The sequence below is a fragment of the Trachurus trachurus genome, assembly GCF_905171665.1.
Source record: "Trachurus trachurus genome assembly, chromosome: 24".
In the NCBI taxonomy this organism is placed as follows: Eukaryota; Metazoa; Chordata; class Actinopteri; order Carangiformes; family Carangidae; genus Trachurus; species Trachurus trachurus.
This window is the reverse complement of record NC_139910.1, coordinates 5,137,565-5,157,387: the sequence shown is the minus strand read 5'-3', so window position 1 is coordinate 5,157,387 and position 19,823 is coordinate 5,137,565. Positions and strand designations below refer to the sequence as shown.

General features: G+C 41.1%; 1 protein-coding gene across 1 annotated transcript in view; it reads right to left on the bottom strand.

Moving 5' to 3' along the window:
* Positions 1 to 19,823, bottom strand: part of adgrg6 (adhesion G protein-coupled receptor G6) — a 71,248-nt gene that overhangs the window by 13,129 nt on the left and 38,296 nt on the right. The window contains exons 17-25 of the mRNA XM_084000894.1: positions 18,739 to 18,784; positions 18,019 to 18,128; positions 17,347 to 17,474; positions 15,344 to 15,612; positions 14,436 to 14,538; positions 12,482 to 12,632; positions 12,254 to 12,386; positions 11,360 to 11,461; positions 8,871 to 9,026 (exon numbers count right to left, since the gene is read on the bottom strand). Of these exons, the coding sequence (XP_083857020.1) occupies positions 8,871 to 9,026; positions 11,360 to 11,461; positions 12,254 to 12,386; positions 12,482 to 12,632; positions 14,436 to 14,538; positions 15,344 to 15,612; positions 17,347 to 17,474; positions 18,019 to 18,128; positions 18,739 to 18,784 (1,198 nt within the window). The remainder of the gene's footprint in view (positions 1 to 8,870; positions 9,027 to 11,359; positions 11,462 to 12,253; positions 12,387 to 12,481; positions 12,633 to 14,435; positions 14,539 to 15,343; positions 15,613 to 17,346; positions 17,475 to 18,018; positions 18,129 to 18,738; positions 18,785 to 19,823) is intronic.

The following is a 19,823-nucleotide window of genomic DNA, read 5'->3' as shown; positions in this document are numbered from 1 at the left end:
AAAATACAAAAACTTCAGCAATCCTGAAAGTATCAAAGCCTCAGTCCACAGAGAAATGCACACAGCCTGTATTCAGAAACTGAGGCTTAAAACCAGCCGTCAGGACTTCCTGTCACTTTGTGATGTCACAACAAAGCAGTCACTAAGCCCCGCCCACAAACACCTGGACCCACTATCCATCCAAAAACTTGCAGGATTTGCTTTCTCTCAGTGTTTTATTCTGGAATCTGCTGTGTTTTTAATTGGATCAGTCAGAAAACAGTCAGCCAATCAGAAGAGAGGCTCAGAGACTACTCCTCTCTTCTGATTGGCTGACACCGACCTGTTGTCACTAGAGCTCCAGAGAGAAGCTGAGAGAAACTACTCTGGGATGGTTTTTGGTTCTTAAAATCACAAACAGATCTTACGGAGCTTAAACCTCGTCCTGTCGCTGTGTGTCTGAAAAATTAATATCAGTGTGTGCATGTGACCTGTGTTTAATCATGTGTTTATTTACAGAGCAGAACGTGCAAATAAACATCAGGCAGTTGGAAAAATGTCCTGCTTGTTCTGCGAAATGATAAGAACAATAAAATGTTCAAAAGTGACAAGTGCGCCCATTCCTGTGTGTCTGGGACTCACATGCAATAACATTACAAACAGATCATTACAGTGATATGGTGCAATGGACGCCCTCAAGTATGTGTGTGGTCCGGGGTCTGAAGCGCCACGGCGACCGCATGTTAAGATTTACAGCAACACTCAACGTAAACTGATCAGCGGTTTCCCCTCAGAAGCCTCGGTGATGAGAACGATTTGTTGACCGTCTCTCTGACAACGTGGGAGAAAACACTTTCGCTCATGAAGCATCTTCACAAATGAATCATGTTCAGCTGTTCTGCCTCCACTCAATCACCTCAGGCTCTTCTTGTTTCCCTAGAGGTGTTAAAAGACGTAAAGATCCTTCATCTAACGCTGCGATGGATCACAATTCTACCAAAATGAAAGAATAAATAAAAGAAGTGTCAGTGGTGGGATGAATAAATGATGGTTGTGATTCTTCAAGTGATATTTGACTGTTCACTCTTTCTCTCTTTCCAACTCATGGACTTTTTTAAAAGACTCAGCCCACAGCCTTTAACAGTACGGAGGCCCAGTGATGCCTTCTCACAGCACTTTCTGTTGTAGTGACTGAAGGACTTTATTTAAAGGGACATTGTGTAACTTCTCCTGTTATCTATTCACGAAAATCGATTATTTCATTCAAAAGTCTGTTTTTCATTAATCAGTAATCCCGCCCATCAACAAACTGAAGTGTTCCTTTCAGCTCTGAATTAGCCGTTCATATCATTCATATCTACATGGAGCGGGTAAGCTCGGTGCTGGCTGTCATGTGGTGTCGCCATGTTTTTAGGAAACCATGGAAACTCAGCGGAGACACCGGAGCTGTCGGCTCAGGTCGAGGTGGCGTCTGTGAAAAGTCACCGCGGTAACGCAGTGAGGAGGAATGGAGCGTTACACTGATGCTGCATTCACCTGCAGTCGGGCAGACGGCCGTCGGTAACAAACCAGATGTCATTTTAGTCACAGAAGTCGAGAGAAAGCCGGTAAAACGTGGGTCAGGTAAACAATATCACATCGCCATGACAACATATTGTCACGTGTAAAAAGAAAAGAAGGTTCCACCGCACTCAATGGGGTACATTCACATTAGCCTGATGAAGCCCACAGGGCGAAACGCGTTGCTGCGGTTTTAACAATAAATTAATTGAATGTACCCCATTGAGTGCGGTGGAACCTTCTTTTCTTTTTTCATGGTTTTTGTTCCTGACACCACCTGCACCAATGTGGAGTTTTATCTGAGTTGTGCAGGGGCAATCTCTTCTCTATATTGTCACGTGTATTGTTTTGCCTCGTGCTGACGGACCGTCTGCCGTCTGCCCAATTTGAGGTGAATGCAGCATGAAAAATACGATGTTGCTTGCGATATACAACCGCAACGCTAGATGGGAGTAATTCCCACACAATGTACCTTTAAGCTAAATTATCTTAATATGTCTTCTAACTTTTATCACTGAACTAAGAGCAGAAGATGCTGAATTCTCTTGTTTTGTTGTGACAGGGGAGAGATCATATGGATTAACTCCTCCCACTGGTCTGAAATAAGTCTATCATGTGGTCCCGTCGGCCGCTTTTATTGTGATTGTAATTTATAATATCTTATATAATTAGAAAAGTCTGTTCCTGTCAGTAATCTATCAGACTCTCGGTCTGTTATTTACTGTTCAGTCCCAGTTCAGGGTGTGATTGTGTTTTCAGTCACAAGATACAAAGTAAAAAAAATAACACGTGAAGCTTCCAGGTCCAAGATTTGTTTGTGCTCTGGGCGTCTCTGCAGTTGGAAATAAAAAAGACATAGGGAGACGGAGTCCTGACCCGTCGTCTGTGGCGACTACTGTGTGTTGACACCTTCTGTCTCTTTAGTTAAACAACAGCAACAACAGGACGTTTCATCATTTTGAGGGAAAATCACTGAACTCCCAATGAGACGCTGAAGACTCTCTCTCTCCTCACCTGGTGACACGACCCCTCAGCACACACACTTCCACTTGTCTGTTTGTGTACTTGTTAGTAAGAATCTGAAGGAAATCGAAGACATTTGTTCATAACTCTGCTTAACAGATTGGCCTGAGCATCAGAACAGCCCCCGAAATTATTCCTAATTTACCATAACACTGTAAATATTTGTGTGTGTGTGTGTGTGTGAGTCGGGGAAGTCCAGCACTGCGGACTGCCAAGTCAGCGAGTGAGCAGCACTCACACACAGAAGATCCTTTGCAGCTGTGGACTGTGATGGATAATTATTCAGCACTGGCAGAAAACAAAAATCATATAACCTCTTTCACCTTTATAATTTGCCAATAAAAAAAATCAAGTTTTGAAGTGACCTATTTGGCAGTAAGAACAAAAAAAAAAAAAAAAATCTGCTTTTAAATGTGTCATTGACAAATCACCGCTCGGGTGGATTAAGTGTTATTTCGCTTCTCTCTCTCTCTTTCTTCTCTCTCGTGCGGAAACACTCACCCTCAGAAAATTAGATCAAGATGGATTTTCCTCTCAAACTAAACACAGATAATAGGTCGGCATCATTGACGTCCAGCTGAAATCACAATTAGTCATTCCTTTCTGTCAAAATCATGTCAGAGGGACTTTTAATATTGTTTAAAAAGCAAATGAAGGAAGGTTTTAAAATATCTGAGGCACTGCCTCATGCTTTAATCCTCCCAGTGAGTGACTAGTGCATGGGTTTGATTGACAGCTGAATCAAGAGAGATCATTAAAACCATTTTTTGCATCTAATCCTGAAAAGATTACCTTTGAATGTGCTGCAGCTGATTCATCCGTCTGACAGACTCACCAAATGTTTGACGTGCAGGTTTTTTGGTAAATCCACAAGTCATTTATAGTGAGAGTCATTCCTAAGATTATTAATAATGACTTTAAATCCTAAGAGATAACCTGCAGTTCCAACTGTGAGTCACTCCCCATAGACTCCCATGTTAAACAGCCTGCCACAAAAATAGTTTTGGTCCCCACAGATAATTTCCTTCTTCATATAAATCACCGGTTTACGTTTTTATTTACGACTGAAGTTTCATATAATTCTGGGCGTGGCCACTTTTGAGTGACAGCATCAAACATCTTTGCTCATTTTTGGATAAGCCAGATATTAGGGGGCGGAGTCAGGTTCTGCCAAGATGGCGACTTCAAATCGATGGGGGCCGATGCAGAGCCTATAGACACGAAGATTTAAAGACTAAGAAAGACTTTCTTTGTAGCTTATTTAATGTAGTTGCTTTAGTTTGTTAGCTCATTTGTAGATTGCATTATTTATTTTTTTGGCTCCTCCTTGTGTGCAGCTATATAAGTCACTGTGGAATAAAGGAAATCATGAAGCAACGTGTGAATCGAATGCTGGGAAACACCTGTAGTGTTAAATCAAAAGCATCACTTAAATTCCAGTGTCAGGCGCCTAAAGATGTATTAAACTTAACTGGCAAGCCTTTATGAAGGCTTTATTTATGTGTCCATACATGGAGAGATGAGTGTCTCTGAATAATTACCCATGCAGTCAGAAGACGATGACTATTATTAGCTAATGTAGGAAAGGGCATAAACTATAAATGTCTTCCTTTTGATTTTTTCTCAGAGGAGGGCAGGCTGTGATTTACTGAGCAGATCTGCTGTTTGAAATGGTTCTCCTTGGCGTGGAAAAAAAAAAAAAAAAGAATATAAATTCTTGGCTTTTCAAATTTAGATACACAACCAGTCAAAAGATTCAGAACACAGAAATTTTTCCAGCTGCTAAATTGACATTGTTCAATGCCTCAGTGTTTCTGAAGAGAGAAACTACTGGAGACTCTCTGAATTAAAGCTACAGTATAAAGGTAGACCTTTGTATTAAAGCTCCATACAGTATAAAGGTAGATGTTTGTATTAAAGCTCCATACAGTATAAAGGTAGATGTTTGTATTAAAGCTCCATACAGTATAAAGGTAGATGTTTGTATTAAAGGGGAATTGCCGTTTTTTTACAATCTGGACTTTATTTCTAGCATAAAATACGATCATTTACTCACCCAGATAACTTTGGTGTCATTACAAGTTGTTCTGATGAAATTAGCTCCAGCCGAGAGCCGTGTATATCCATATAATGCGAGTCTACAGGGCAGCAGAATGCAGCCTCTAAATAACACATTATTGCAGCGAAACTCGTTCATTTCACCAATATTTTGTTATGATATGCTAGTGCTATTCCCCTCTGAGTCCGGGGTTAGCTGTTATCAACATCCGGGGTCTGTAGATTTCCTTTCTAACCTCTGACCTGGATGACCATCTCTGAGCGCTGCACGGTTCATTCTGATAATAATGATTCCACTTCGGCATTCGGGTCCATTTTTAGCGCAACTAGCCTTTAGTAGGTCCAGGTTGCGGAGAGGAAGCCTGTGGAAGCTGAACTTCGTCCAGCTGCTCATTTTGTTCTCGTCGGAAATGCGCAGAAACGAACCGTAGCATTAGCGGTAGCAACAAGCCACGTTCAGAGATAACATCATCCAGGTCAGAGGTCAGTAGGTCAACCTACAGACCCCGGATGTTGATAACAGCTAACCCCCGACTCAGAGGGGAATAGCACTAGCGTATCATAACAAAATATTGGTGAAATGAATATGAGTTTCGCTGCAGATAATGTGTTATTTAGAGGCTGAATTCTGCTGCCCTGTAGACTCACATTATACGGATATACGCGGCTCTCGGCTGGAGCTAATTTCATCAGAACGACTTGTAATGACACCAACGTTATCTGGGTGAGTAAATGATCATATTTTATGCTAGAAATAAGGTCCAGATTGTAAAAAACGGCAATTCCCCTTTAAAGCTCCATACAGTATAAAGGTAGATGTCCATGTGTAGTGTGATTATAAAGCAGCTTTAGGTTCTATATTAATACTGTGAAAGTATCAAAGCCTCAGAGAAATGCACACAGCCTGTATTCAGAAACTGAACCTTAAAACCAGCCGTCTGGACTTCCTGTCACTTTGTGATGTCACCTGCTCTAACTGGTCCCACCATCCAACACTTGCAGGACTTGGTTGTTTGTGAACATCTGATTACGGCAGTTTACTGTACAATTTACCATTGTAAAAAGTGGAGAAATACTGTAGGGGCGTCCTCAAGCTTGAACTGGTTTTGTACTCGTCTGTGTGTAAGAGTTATATTCTCGTGAGCACTAAACACAAAGCACTAAAAGTCCTTTAAAGGAATCAATGTTTCAAAAAGAGCTGGATGTTGTTTCAGGTAGTTTGGAGAACAGATGTTACATCTAACTACAACCAGATAGAGTGAGGGGTGTTGAGTTAGTCTCATTGGGAGTTTATTACATCGTGTAATATTTGGACCCTGAACACAATGTCTGACGTCATGCCAACATCGTCCGCCACATTTGGTGTTCATTGTAAAGAGGAACCCAAATGATTACATGAGCGGCTGGCTGTAAGGAGAGCCGCAGCGTCAGCTTGTTGTTACTCGGCTCGTATTAACACTCCAGACAAATCACAGTTAAGTGAGGCAGATGTTAGCTTGGATGCAGCCTGGTGGGGTGTGCTTGTTTTCCACACCCTGGGGCACTCTGGGTGGGTGCAGTAGTTGTGCAACCTCCTCCCACTCGGTGTGTCTCAGGCTGGGAACAAGATGGCGTGAATGTGTATGACGTCACAGTGACTGGCCAATCACAACACACAGTGGCTGCTTTCCCAAAACGTCTGCTATACGCAAAGTATTGAAAGTTTTTCTGTTTTTTTTTCTTTTCTTTTTCTTTTTTTCTTTTTTTGTCCAATCGAAATTGAAAGCATCAAATATTCGAATCCTAACGCCCCTATCCACTTTGTCCACAGGCGTTTTGGGAAACACGGAGCGGATCACACGATGCTGGAAGCGGGGAGTCAATCAACAAACCAGCTTGAGCTTTACCTCCGTCGATTCGTCCAGTCCTGCTATTGTTGGGAAGAGGTTTCTACACACCAGACACAGAGGTAGATACATCAATAAACATTCAGCCTCCAGAGCAACACACACACAAACCTCAGGTAATCACAGGAAATACAATAATCATGTTTACATGCAGACTCATTGTGTCATACCCAAGCCGAAATCAGCAGTCAGAAGCTGATTTCATTTTAGCTCTAAACTCTGTAAATATATCACTTTATCGACATTTCAAACATGTTTAGGTGAGAAAGTAGCCGTTTAGATCAGCAGAGTGTCGTTAATTTGTCTAAATACCAGCTGTTTACAATTTTGTTCGGACGAATTTGGCGCTACTCAAGCTAGCCGTTGTGACCAACGCACTTCCGGTTACTTTCACAAAATAAAACACCCGTTGCCTTTTACATACAGAAGTGCTTTTACTTGGAAATTGGAAGCTAACCTACCCTCGATGTAGCTAGCTTGAACCAAAATAAACCGTCATTGCTTGAACCCTCTGTTTTGACCGATCTCGTCCCGTTACCGGCATTTGACCGCCTGAGAGTTTTGTCAGCTCTGAGACGAAGATCGGTCCGTTTAGAGTTGCTGAATTGTTTCTCTGATGACTTTAGGTGGAGGCAGGCTAACACTACCTATACACTTCCAGCGTTTGAGCTAAACTAATTACGGGCGATATGGGCTCTATCTCCCTTGTTACTGCACGCACAGTCGAAAGGATGGTGTCTATCTGCTGGTCATGGACTCGGGAGTGAGGCAAGACACAAAAAAAAAATGTTGGCGTATCCCTTTAAAGCCAGCCGTCAGGACTTCCTGTCACTTTGTGATGTCACAACAAAGCAGTCAAGCACAAGCGAAGGGAGGCTCTGAACCCACTCTTTCTGACTGGCTCCACTGATTTAAGCAGAGACGTGAAACTACACTGAAGTGGTTTTTGGTTCTTTAAACTACAAATACATCATTTTATCGACCAACACTGGGAAAGAGTAAAGTAAGGGGGCTTTGAACAGAGGTAGGTAGTTTGACTCTAGTTTTTCAACCAAACTTTAACAAACATTCACCATCACCAAGTTTAGAAAAAACTCCTAGACTGTCTGTTAGAAGATGCAGAGAAGATTATGGTGAGAATCTGAATGTCTGAATTACTTCTGTGTTGCAATAACATTTGTGTTACATTGCAACACTTTAGCTTTAAAGCTGCAATGTTCAGTCTGTTATTTAACAACTATTTTCATAACTTTTTGGGGCTAAAATGCCTAAAGTTCCCCCTCCTCCTCCTCCTCTCCTGGGCAGCGTCTAATGTTTCCCCTGGTCTTACATTATGGTAAAAATGCAGCCTTTTGTATTTCCGAGCAGTGGCCAGACAAAACATTGACGTTCAACATTTAGATAGAACCTTTGGCTCCGAGACGTTTTCACAGTTCACCGGTTCATCTATTGAGGAAATGTACTGTAGGCAGATTAATGGATCAGCCCAAAGTTCCTGTTGAGGAGGGGGGGTGCGAATCAGAGAGTGCTTACATTTCTCAGGCCAATAAGAAACCAGAGATCTTGTTAAGTTTATAGAACTTGTTAAATCTATAAAAGAAAAAAAAAAAACACGATACGTCCTCCCATAGTGCAGCCAGAGTTTGCATTTCAGTCTCAGCTGCAGCCGTTCAGCTCAGCTCTGGGATGTTTTATATAAGTAATAAAGTTAATTCATTGCAGAGTGCAGCTTAACCATAACGTAAAGGCTCCGTATGACTTTTATGTAGGTATCTATTTATTGCGATTTACATTGAGAGTACAGCTGAGTCCGTTTACCTGGATTAAATTTAGGTTAGAGGCCTATTAACGTCTCGGTGTTATCACTACTGTACGAAAACAAAGTATAAGTCATTGATGCGTTTGTTTCAGGACACAACACATTGAGTCTGCATTTAATCTTGATTATTACACACCAGAGGGTTTTTTTAATTCTTTTTCTCTGTTTTTGAAATCTACGTTTCAAAGTTTCTAATCTCGCTGGAGGCCAACCGCAGAAACTCTGTGATTTATCTGCTCAAGGTCGAACCAGAGAGAGGTTTTCAGTGAGGAGGATGTATTATTACAGCGATAATGAAGCTTAAAGACCATGTGCTGCCATGTTTTCTCAGAAAGAAATGAATGTGAGAGGAGCAGCCCGAACGAGGTGGGACCTGCTGCTGTGGGGAACACCTCCGCTATAAATCAAGCTCCATGTTTTTCTTTTAAGATTAATCAGATTTCCCACACTAGATGTGTTTTTTTTTGTAATCTCTTGATGTTTTCTCCATTTCACTCAGATTAGTCTTTTTAAAGGATTACTTCCTGTGTGTGTGTGTGTCTCACCTGTGTTGCTGTGTCTCTTGGTGAAGGGGTTGAGTGTAGCTTTAGCTTTGGACGTCCAGTTGGCCGTGCTGGAGCCGAAGGAGCTGGACGACAGAGACTTGCCCAGGTTGTCTGAGCTCACCTTCTTGGTGTTGTTGGTGGCCGTCTTACTCCAGTCTGCACCGAGACAAACAAACACGATAATCGATCAGTTTCCTCCCGATCTGATCCATCACTTATCATTCTGTCATTCCACCCTCGGCCTAATATTTCTCTGACTTTCCTCCAGTCGTCTCCTCTCCCTCCTCTCTTCCTGCCTTCCTGCCTCCTCACCATGGGATGTTGTTATGGATAATTATAACAGTCATCAGTAACACACACCAGATGTGCATCCATTTATTTCCCTGCTGGTGTCTGCAACCTGATGTCTCTGAGAAATATGCACATGTGCAGATGCTGCAGGTTCAGGACTTCTGTGTTACTACATTACATAGTGAATCAGACGATTGTGTTCTTTTGGAAGTAGTAGCTAAAATTATTCTGGAAATTCTGCTGCTTCATTACCGTTGTGCAACCTTATAGTAAGAAACTAAACATAAGCATTTAAAGGTTTCAACATTTTTGGCAAATTAGCAGTACATGATTATTTCATAGTGTGGTGAATGTGCAGGTCACAACTTGTCCACCAGAGCGTTTTGGAGTTGTTGGACTGATGAGTTTGATGAGGGACAAGGGGACCTGTACCGTTCACCTCCATTGTGTTCACTGAGCAGCTCACGTCTCTGCCCCGCCGATCTCAAAATAACATGCACCGATAATTAAAGGTAAAGAGAATTTGCCAAAATGTTGAACTATCCCTTTAAGAACGTTGATCTGAATCTGCAGCCATGCTAACAGTGAGACTGTATTTAGATACAGTGGTTGTTAGCTATATACTAACATGCTAAAATCAGCATGCTAATACCCAATGCCATGATGCTGATGTTCAGCAGATGTACAGTAATGCACGTTTTCTTACTTTAGCATTTAAAGGGACAATGACGAGTTTTGGAAAAGCGAAGCGTTTTCACACTACATTTATGAGCTTCCGCGCATACTGTGAAATTCTTTGACCGGCGCAAGATGGACTCATGTTTTCATTCATCAAGAATTAAAGTCAGAGGTTCGAAGACGATCAGATACAGTCCCGACCATAAACGGCGATTCGGCTGCGTTATTCTCATGACTCGCCACAAAACCTAAAGTAAAGAAATGCTGGTCGGCTTGACCAGCATCTCCGCCACCACTAATAATAACAAAATAATGATAGAGACAAAACGATATATTTATCGAAAATAGGCCCATTAACAAGTGTGGGTAGCGTAGATTCATCCACATTAACGTGAGACTTTTTTATAACCAAATAGAAACTCCTCGTTGTCCCTTTATTTGCCAACTGGCTGATATATCTACTTATTTTTCATGTATTTGTCTATCAGTAATGAGACTCTGCATATTCATGAACATGCAAAATAACTTGTTGTAAATAAGCCAGGTTTAGCTCTGGAGTTATACTTTGTGTATTTTTCTCTTTATCCACCTTATATTCTCTATTCTTTGCTGAGATATTAACTGTTAATGTACCTAATTCCTCGCTGGGGATCAATGAAGTATCTTACAATCATTCTGATTCTGATTCTGAAAGTCAAGGAGCAGCTGGGGCTGATGGGAATTGTCATTGTCTTATATCAGTTCATCCTGAGGGAACAGAAAATGTCTGAACTCAACTCTAATGCCGAGTTATTGATATGACTGATGGACGATGGTGTCAGTGCAATAAGAACGACTCATCCTGCGGGAACCATGAATGTCTGTGAATCTATGAAACATCTGGAGCAGCTGGACAGACTGATGGACCAACACTGCCGTCCATAGATTAGAATAAAGATATTTCATAAATAAATGAATTGGCCACTGGTTCTTTGATGCCACATTTATCAGCTTCAGTAAAACTCTGCATGAAGCTTCACGTCAATGAAAGCACGCACATGGACTTTGTGTTTTCCTCTTCTGATCCCGGTCTAAAGGAGGTATTCTGAGGCTAAATACCATTTCACAGGGTTTCACACAACAATTAACTTGGAATCTTTGGTATGAAAACTGTTGAAAATACTTTAACGGAGCTGCACAGACTCATCCACCACCCTACAAATGAAATGGCAGCAGTACAGGACGTCCACAGACTAAGTCTACCTGGAGGACCTCCTAGTCTTCCTGACATGACTCGGTTTTTATCTTTTTTTTATTAGCTGCAAAGCCGAAGACTTAGGTTTTATATTTTAATAAAATGCCTTTTCCTTTTTTTTTTCTCCTTCTGTGGGAATCTGGCAGGAGTCCAGCACAAAGATTTGACTGGACCCCTGTGGAGACACGTGAATTAGCTTCATTGTCCTGTTGTGAACCCTCAAGAGACAAGAGACAAACAACAACAACAAACAGAGGGATGGGTGGATGGACGGAGAGACAGATACCTGAGTTGTCTGACAGCTTGAACCGGCCGCAGCAGAGGTATCTCCTCCACTGCTTCTGGACGTTTTCTTTCAAGGCGCAGTGGAAGATGAAAATGAAGAGACCTGGAGAGAGACGGATGGTGAGATGGTCAAGTATCCATGGTTACGTGCATATATGGTTGCAAAATTCCGGGAATTTTCAAAGTTGGAAACTTTCCATGGGAATTAACAGGAATAAATGGGAATAAATCCGAAATTTACGACATTGAAGGCTGGTCCGTAACAGGGAACTTAAAAAAAAACAAAACAAAACAAAATATTATCATTTATGTTTGGATATGACACAGTTTGTTTAAATTACCCCCAATTTCCAGTTAATTCCCATAAATTCCCATGGAAATTCCAATTTGGAATATTTCCAAAATTCCCCAGCTTAACTTCCCATGGAAAGTTTCTGGAAATTTTCCGGAAATTTACTGGAAATTTTCCGCCCCTTTGCAACCATGCGTACATATCATCTCCTCCTAAATACCATCAATACTTAATTTCATTCTGAAACCTTCTCAGTGTTGAACCTGCTGCTAAATAAAAGAGAAGCTCCTGAAAACCAGAGGAACTCCTGTTTGCCAGCTTCACAGCGGGAACAGATAAACCGTCACCCGGGCAAGAATTCCCCCCCTATGAAATACTGAAGTGTAAAAGCTGTCAAGGAAAAAAAAAAATCCTGCCAATAAAATAAAACATAAAAGCAGTTGTCAGGCCTCGGTTAAGTGTTTTGCCCCTGCAGAGAGAGGCAGCTGCATGCGTCTGTTTCACACTGAGCTGAATCACTTGTTCAGGCTGCAGGAACCTCCCGTTGTCTCTTAAATCACCCATGTTGGACACAGAGGAACAATCGCAGTGTTGTTATTGTACCTTGAAGTGAGTTGAAGATGGAGAAGAGGTATATGAAGGCCAGAGCCACGGGGCCCCAGGCGAACAGCGCGAAGCCCCACGTCATCCCCAGCAGGAAGGTGAGGCTGATCACGCTCCGCAGGTTCCTCAGGACCTGGACCGGGACGGGACCCGAGTGTGGTCATTAATTCATTCACTCACACACATAAATTTGAAAAAGAGGTTGTGCGGGCGCGGTTGCGGACTCACCTCCTCTCGCAGCGTGCGGTTGCTGCGTTTGCCGTTGCGGCCGCAGATCTGCATCATCACCACCACGAACATGGCCACGTTGAGCAGAAACACCAGGCAGAAGTAAACCACACAGGTGGTGTAGAAGACGATCTGGTTCTGGATCCAACAGCTGGAGACACACACACACACACACACACACAGACATATCGCCATTAAAACCAAAGCCACTCAACTCAAACCAGTCGATGTTACTGAAGAAACACGCTCCTAAAGGTCAAAGGTCAAGACTCCAATGTTACATCCTCAGAAATACTTTGGGAACATTTGAGAAGTGTATACTTTACTATTTCCAACAGATTACTTTTCTTTGTCAGGACTAATTCAGACGTTTTTATAAACAACGCTCTTGAATTTGACAGTTTTAAGTCCAAACAATAAACTGAAATAAAGGGATTTAGTATTTTCTTACTTGATCCTACTTTTTATTCCTGGATGTTTGGAGACGCTCTGAGACCAAACTGACGACAAGTGCTGGACCGATGTTAAAGAACCGTCTCCATTGGTTTCCAGTTTCCATTAATGCAACTTCAATTTAAGGCAAGTCGACTTCAATTTTCCAATTTTACAACTCCCTCTCCTCTCGTCTCAAGTTATTTGGACCTAAAAGGTTATTTGACTTATGGAATTAACTATTTAAGTTAGTGAAGCAAGCCCATCCCACTGTCTGACTAATTAACCAAAACTGTTTTGATAATTGAATAATTGTACAAAATATTTTGTGACCAAAATTACCAAAAATTACGACGGAGTATTAGGGCCACATTGAGAGAAAAAAAAAACACACAGACTTCGAGAATAAAGTCATAAATTTGCGAGAATTAAGTCGTAAATTTCCTACAAGAAAAAAGTCATAACATTACGAGAATAAAGTCATACATTTACGAGAATAAAGTCGTACATTTCCTACGAGAATTAAGTTGTAAATTTACGAGAATAAAGTTGTAAATTTACGAGAATAAAGTTGTAAATTTACGAGAATAAAGTCGTAAGTTTCCTACGAGAAAAAAGTCATAACATTACGAGAATGAAGTCGTACATTTCCTACGAGAATGAAGTCGTAAATTTACGACAATAAAGTCGTACGTTTCCTACGAGAAAAAAGTCATAACATTACGAGAATGAAGTTGTACATTTCCTACGAGAATGAAGTCGTAAATTTACGACAATAAAGTTGTAAATTTATGAGAATAAAGTCGTACATTTCCTACGAGAAAAAAGTCATAACATTACAAGAATAAAGTCGTAAATTTACGACTTTATTCTCGAAGTTTGTGATTTTTTTATTTGTCAATGTCAATTGACAATTGTCAATTTTGTCAATTTTATTTGTCAATGTGGCCCTTATACTCCGTTGTAAAAAATTAAGCTATAATCGCTACACAACAGTACTAAACCGATGACCCACGACCCAGTCTTGGTGGAGAGGTGGATCGTGGGTCTGGAAAGAACCCATTACATTTTGGTGCTGATCCAATAAAGTGGGCGGATCCGATCATTTTTTATATCCCAGGAAACGTCTGGACCTTGTAAGAAATAAAGTCGGACATATTTATGGTGTTGGGATCTAAGATTTTGTCCAATTTGAGGCTCATGCAGATAATGATCAGGATGTGAGGGAGGAAACATTCCTGGCCTTGGCGGCTCAGTGCCGTTCTGCTGTAACAATACGCTGCATTACTGGATCATGATGCATGTACACTGAAGCCAGAATAATCAGTTTCTCTCATTACGATGGATACAATTTCATCCTGTGATGGTGTTGACTGCACGTTAAATCCCTCCTAAATCCACAACATCTGTATTATGACCGTTTATTGTTCTGGGTTAAAACAAATATGTTTCCCATTGAAACGTATATATGCTGCAAATTCTGCCGAGTTTGACTTATTATTGTAAAACTGTGGAGACTCACAACTTGGAGGATTCCACTTCTGACGATCCTCTGCCGTACTCCGACCGCCCGTAAGAGTTTTTATTAACTGCAAGAACAATTCCCACCAACACTGCAGGGAGTCCTGGAACGAATCACACAGTCAACAGCTCAGTATCTGAATTCCCATGTCGAACTTTTCTGATTATTTGTTGCTGCCAAACCATTTATGGACACTGTGAACCAACACATTCATGTGAATCAGAACAAAATCACTTCATTTTTACAAACTGGCAGCGGCGCAGGAGCCTTGGTGAAGTCTGGCCGCCGACTGAAGCTCCACGCCACAGGCAGCGGGAACATAACACACAACTCTAACAGTTCCTAACAAACCCACTTCTACTGCTCAAAACCGATCAATCAACCAACGTAATTTGATAATAGGTGCTCTCCTGGGAGCGTGCAGTTAATACGACCGCCACAGTACGGCGCCAGAGAGCGGGGCTACCTAAACAGAGCTTCTCCATGTCGGTTTTGACAGATTTTATTTGGTGAAAACTGTGGTAAATGAATAAATAAATATCAGAGTGTTTAAACTCTGCACATACATCAGACTGGTTGGATTAAATACACATAGATAAAATGTTTTTTTTCAAAATGGCAGAAAAAACCTCAGCATTAAATCAGATTAGATTAGATCAGATTAGATCATATTAGATTAGATCATATTAGATCAGATTAGATTAGATCAGATCAGATTAGATTAGATTAGATTAGATCAGATCAGATTAGATTAGATTAGATCAAATCAGATTAGATTAGATAAAATTAGATTAGATTAGATCATATTAGATAAAATTAGAATAGATTAGATCATATTAGACCAAATTAGATTAGATCAAATCGGATTAGATTAGATTAGAGTAGATTAATGAGTTGAAACCCCTCACCCCATCCGACGATGCAGAATTTGAGGATGTATCTGCGGATGTAGGTGTTGAAGACCTTGACCAGGGCGATGTACATGTGGATGGACTCCAGCCCCATCCAGGTGAAGGAGGTGAGCAGGAAGTAGTGCAGCAGCACGGCCACGGACAGACACACCCAGTCGGCCTCCAGAGTGGCCAGCCAGCCGTCCAACAGGAAGACCATGTTCAAGAAGAGCAACGAGGCGCTGAGGTTCATCAGGATCTTAGACGGGTAGTCACGGCGAAGCTTCCTGCCATTATGAAATGAATGAGAGAGAGAAAGAGAGAGAGAGAGAGAGAGAGAGAGAGAGAGAGAGAGAGAAAGAAAGGATGTGGTCAGTGGTTGAAATCTGTTGTTGTTGACTGCGGTCACACCCACCAACCAACCAACCAACCAACCAACCAACGCCACCCAGGCTGCAGCACGGCGACCTGAGGGCAGTGGAGGTCAGAGCTGAAGGCTTCATCAGGAGCTTAGAGTGGGAAGTTAAAATATATTAAATATACATATACAGACAGAGATTGACAGAGTACTCGACCCCAGTACTTGAGTAATAGTACAAATACTACTGGTCAAAATTTACTCTGTTACAAGTAAAAGTAGCTCAGTCGACATGTTACTTAAAAAGTACTTGATTTAAAGGTACTTAAGTATCCAAAAGTACATGCTTTTAAATTTAAAGTAAAGTAAAAAATAAGAGTAAGAGTAAATTTCTTATTTTTCACAACAATGAATTACTATAATTTTTTCTAAGGACCTTCGAACTCTTGTTCCTGAGAATTAACTATTTGAAACCATGGGTTAGGGTTTCCTTCTTTGACAAACACAGCTTGTGTCCAATAGGATTTTAGAAAAAAAAAGAAAAAAGAGCAGACCTGAAAGTAACGAGTACTTTTCAGCCTTCCTAGAAATTAACGAGTAAAATTAACGAGTAAAAGTAAAAATATTTGTCTTGGAAATGTATTCAAGTAAGAGTAATAAGTACCAAAGAAATCTAATACTCAAGTAAAGTACAAATCCTCTGGATATGTAGCTACTTAAGTACAGTACTCAAGTAAATTTACTCCATTACTGTCCACCACTGTATACAGATGAGTTAAATGATTGTGTTTAGCTAAAGACTGGAAATAAAATAATTGTAACAAATGCCCTCAAAGACAAAGATAAAACATGATCAGGATGTTGAAGCTTTTTGTACCTTCAGTCCCTTAAACCCTGTTTCATCAGCTTCTGCTGCCGTGGCAAGAACACAATGCCATTCTTTTACAAGCCCCCATGGGAAGCTGAACGTCTTGTCAGTAGGAACAAACAAGCTTTGAACACAGCACTGACATCACTATGGTTATTTGTTGAACATCACTGAAGAAACACGTTCCTAGAGGTCAAAGGTCAAATCTCCAATGTTTCATCCTCACAAATACTTTTTATTTGAATATTTGAGGAGTTTATACTTTACTATTTCAAACATTACTTTTCTTTGTCAAGGCTAATTCAGACATTTTTTATAAACAACGCTCTTGAATTTGACAGTTTTAAGTCCAAACAATAAACTGAAATAAAGGGATTTAGTATTTTCTTACTTGATCCTACTTTTTATTCCTGGATGTTTGGAGACGCTCTGAGACCAAACTGATGATAAGTGTTAAACAACCGCTTTCATTGGTTTCCAGTTTCCATTTGTGCAACTGTAAAGCAAGTCGACTTAAATTTTCACATTTTCTAACTATTTTCGTTATTTGGACCCAAATAGTTATTTGACTTATGGAATTAACTCTTTAAGGTAGCGCAGCAAGCCCGTCCCAGTGTCTGATTGAAACTTAACCAAAACTGTTTTGATAATTGAATAATTGTTCAAAATATTTTGTGAACAAAGTTAAAATAGGGCTCTTTAAAAAAAAAAAAAAAATTAAACCGATGACTCTGGGAAGAACCTGTTACATCTTTGCGTCCTTTGTGACTGTGATGAAAGTGTAACCAGACTCACTCGAAGGCGATGTAGGTGAGCAGCGTGGCAGCAGAGAAGATGGCGGAGATGCCGCAGCCGATGTAGGTGATGAAGGTCAGGATCCGGTTGTTCTTTGCATCGATCTGAGACGTATATCCAGAAATGTCCTAGAGGAAGAGACAAAGAGAAAACATTAACGTCAAAGTCAATCTGAGCATCAAAGAAACTCAAAGGGAAAAAGAACAAGAAGCAAAAGTGACAAGTCCAATTTGTATTATTTTATTTATCCATTATTTAACCAGGTAAAACTCATTAAGATTTAAAAACCTCTTTTACAAGAGCGATCTGGCTAAGAAAGGAGCGCACACCGATACAGTAGATCTCCTTTCTCAATCCTTCAAAACTGATCTGAATCCTTCTGCAGGTCGTTCCAGCCATTTTTCCCAATTTAGTCCAATTGGGCCTTGCATCTGTATGATGTTCTGGGATGTCAGGCTGTAACGGCTGCAGGTTCTACACATGTACAGGCACAAGTATGGGGGGAGAAGCCCAAGTATAGATTTATATATAAAGGTCATCCAGTGGGAGACGAAAAGTGATAAACTGTGTCCAATTTCTCTAGAGACTGCTCAGGACAGGAGCATTCATAAAAAGCAGATCTCCATAATCCAGTAAAGGTAAAAAGGTCACTGAGATGAAGATGAGACTCACCATGAGGATGCCGAAGTGTGTGAGGTGGTCACACTCACAGACGGTCTTGTTGCTGCTGGACTCACTTTGGTTCACTGTGCAGCCTCTGTCGTTCCAACCTCCGGTTCCATCTGGTGGCGGGACACAGGTATTACACCACAGTCACATTACAGCATCAACATCTACATGCAAAAGGGGCTTTGACGACAGCGGTGCTTGGGTGTAAATGTATCTTTCCTTCAGCAGCATAAATAGGTCAGCCTCAACTTTTGTATTTCAGCCCCACAACCATCATTTATTTTTGTCCTGATGAAGAATGTTTGAATTATTCTGCTCATACAGGATGGAAACACTTTGGACGGCGGGAATCCATCATCTCTGATTTGTTATCTCACTGTTACAAAAAAAAAAAAAACCCTGGGAACTTGATTCGGTGCTGAGCAGAGACAGAGAGATTTATCTGCATGTACACATGGCCGAACGACAGACAAATACACGGAGCGAGAAGGAAGGTAACATAAGAACAGGCGGTAAGTATGTGAGAATAGGACTTGGGGAATCCCAGCGGGACCAGGCCCAGTTGATATAGAGCGACTTGGACCAAGCTTTTACAGATGGGATGTTTTCCTCTCCGAACAACTCGGGGTATATAGTTTCATTTGAAAAGGTGAATGTCTCCCTGCAGACCCGAGAACCTGGACCGAACCTGAAATGTTTAGGGTGACGTGACGACAGACTTACTGTTCATGCCGAAGTCCCAGAACACGCAAACTGGATTGGAGGAGGTCTGCCAGGAAAAGAAGGAGGGGAAGGAGTGAAAAATAGCATCAGGTTCACATGAAAACTGGCTTCATTTACAGCCACATTCCTCTTTTCTCCATAAGATCATGTAGAAGGAGAAGACTGATCACATTCCTTCTTCAATGAGAAAAGCTGATGGTCAAACCAGCAGGAAGCCTGAACGTCCATGTGTCAATGAGGACTGAGATTTTACTGCTTTCTCTTGGCTGTTCTCTGTCACCATTGACATGACTGTTTGTTCAGTATTACTTTCTAAATCGACTGTTGCCACCTGCTGGAGTATTTATATGTCCACACCCTCTGAAGGCCAAGATTCCTGTTGATGGAACTGTAATAAAAGGCCTGTTGTTGTTTGCCTGATGCTTGATACTGAATGTGTTTGTTTTGAAGGTCTTATATGATGCTGTTACAAGAAAGACTTTTTAATATTTTAGAGGGATAGTTCAACATTTTGGCAAATTGACCCATTACCATAATCCTTATAGTCATAGCAGTAGGTTTGTTACCTTTAATTGTCGGTGCAAGCTATTTTTAGAACGGCGGAGCAGAGCCGTGAGCTGCTCAGAGCTATGCTATGGAGGCTCATGGGATTTCTTGGTTTCTTGGTTTTAGAGGTAAATTCATGCAAAACCGCTGATGTGCGTTCCCGTCAGGGGCAATTTTTCATCAAGCAGTCTCTGTATTTACCTCTAAAACAACTCTGTCTGGTAACGTTGTGTTATTATCTCATAGCGTGGTGAATGTGCAGGTCACAACTTGTCCACCAGAGCGTTGTGGAGTTGTTGGATTGTGTATTTGATGAGTTTGATGAGGGAAACCAAGAAATCCCATGAGCCTCCGTAGCGTAGCTCTGAGCAGCTCATGGCTCTGCTCCGCCGTTCTAAAAATAGCTTGCACCGACAATTAAAGGTAACGAACCTACTGCTATGACTATAGGGATTATGGTAATGGGCCAATTTGCCAAAATGTTGAACTATCCCCTTAAAGGGATTTTTGTATTTTAGTAAGATGTTTCTGTAACCAAC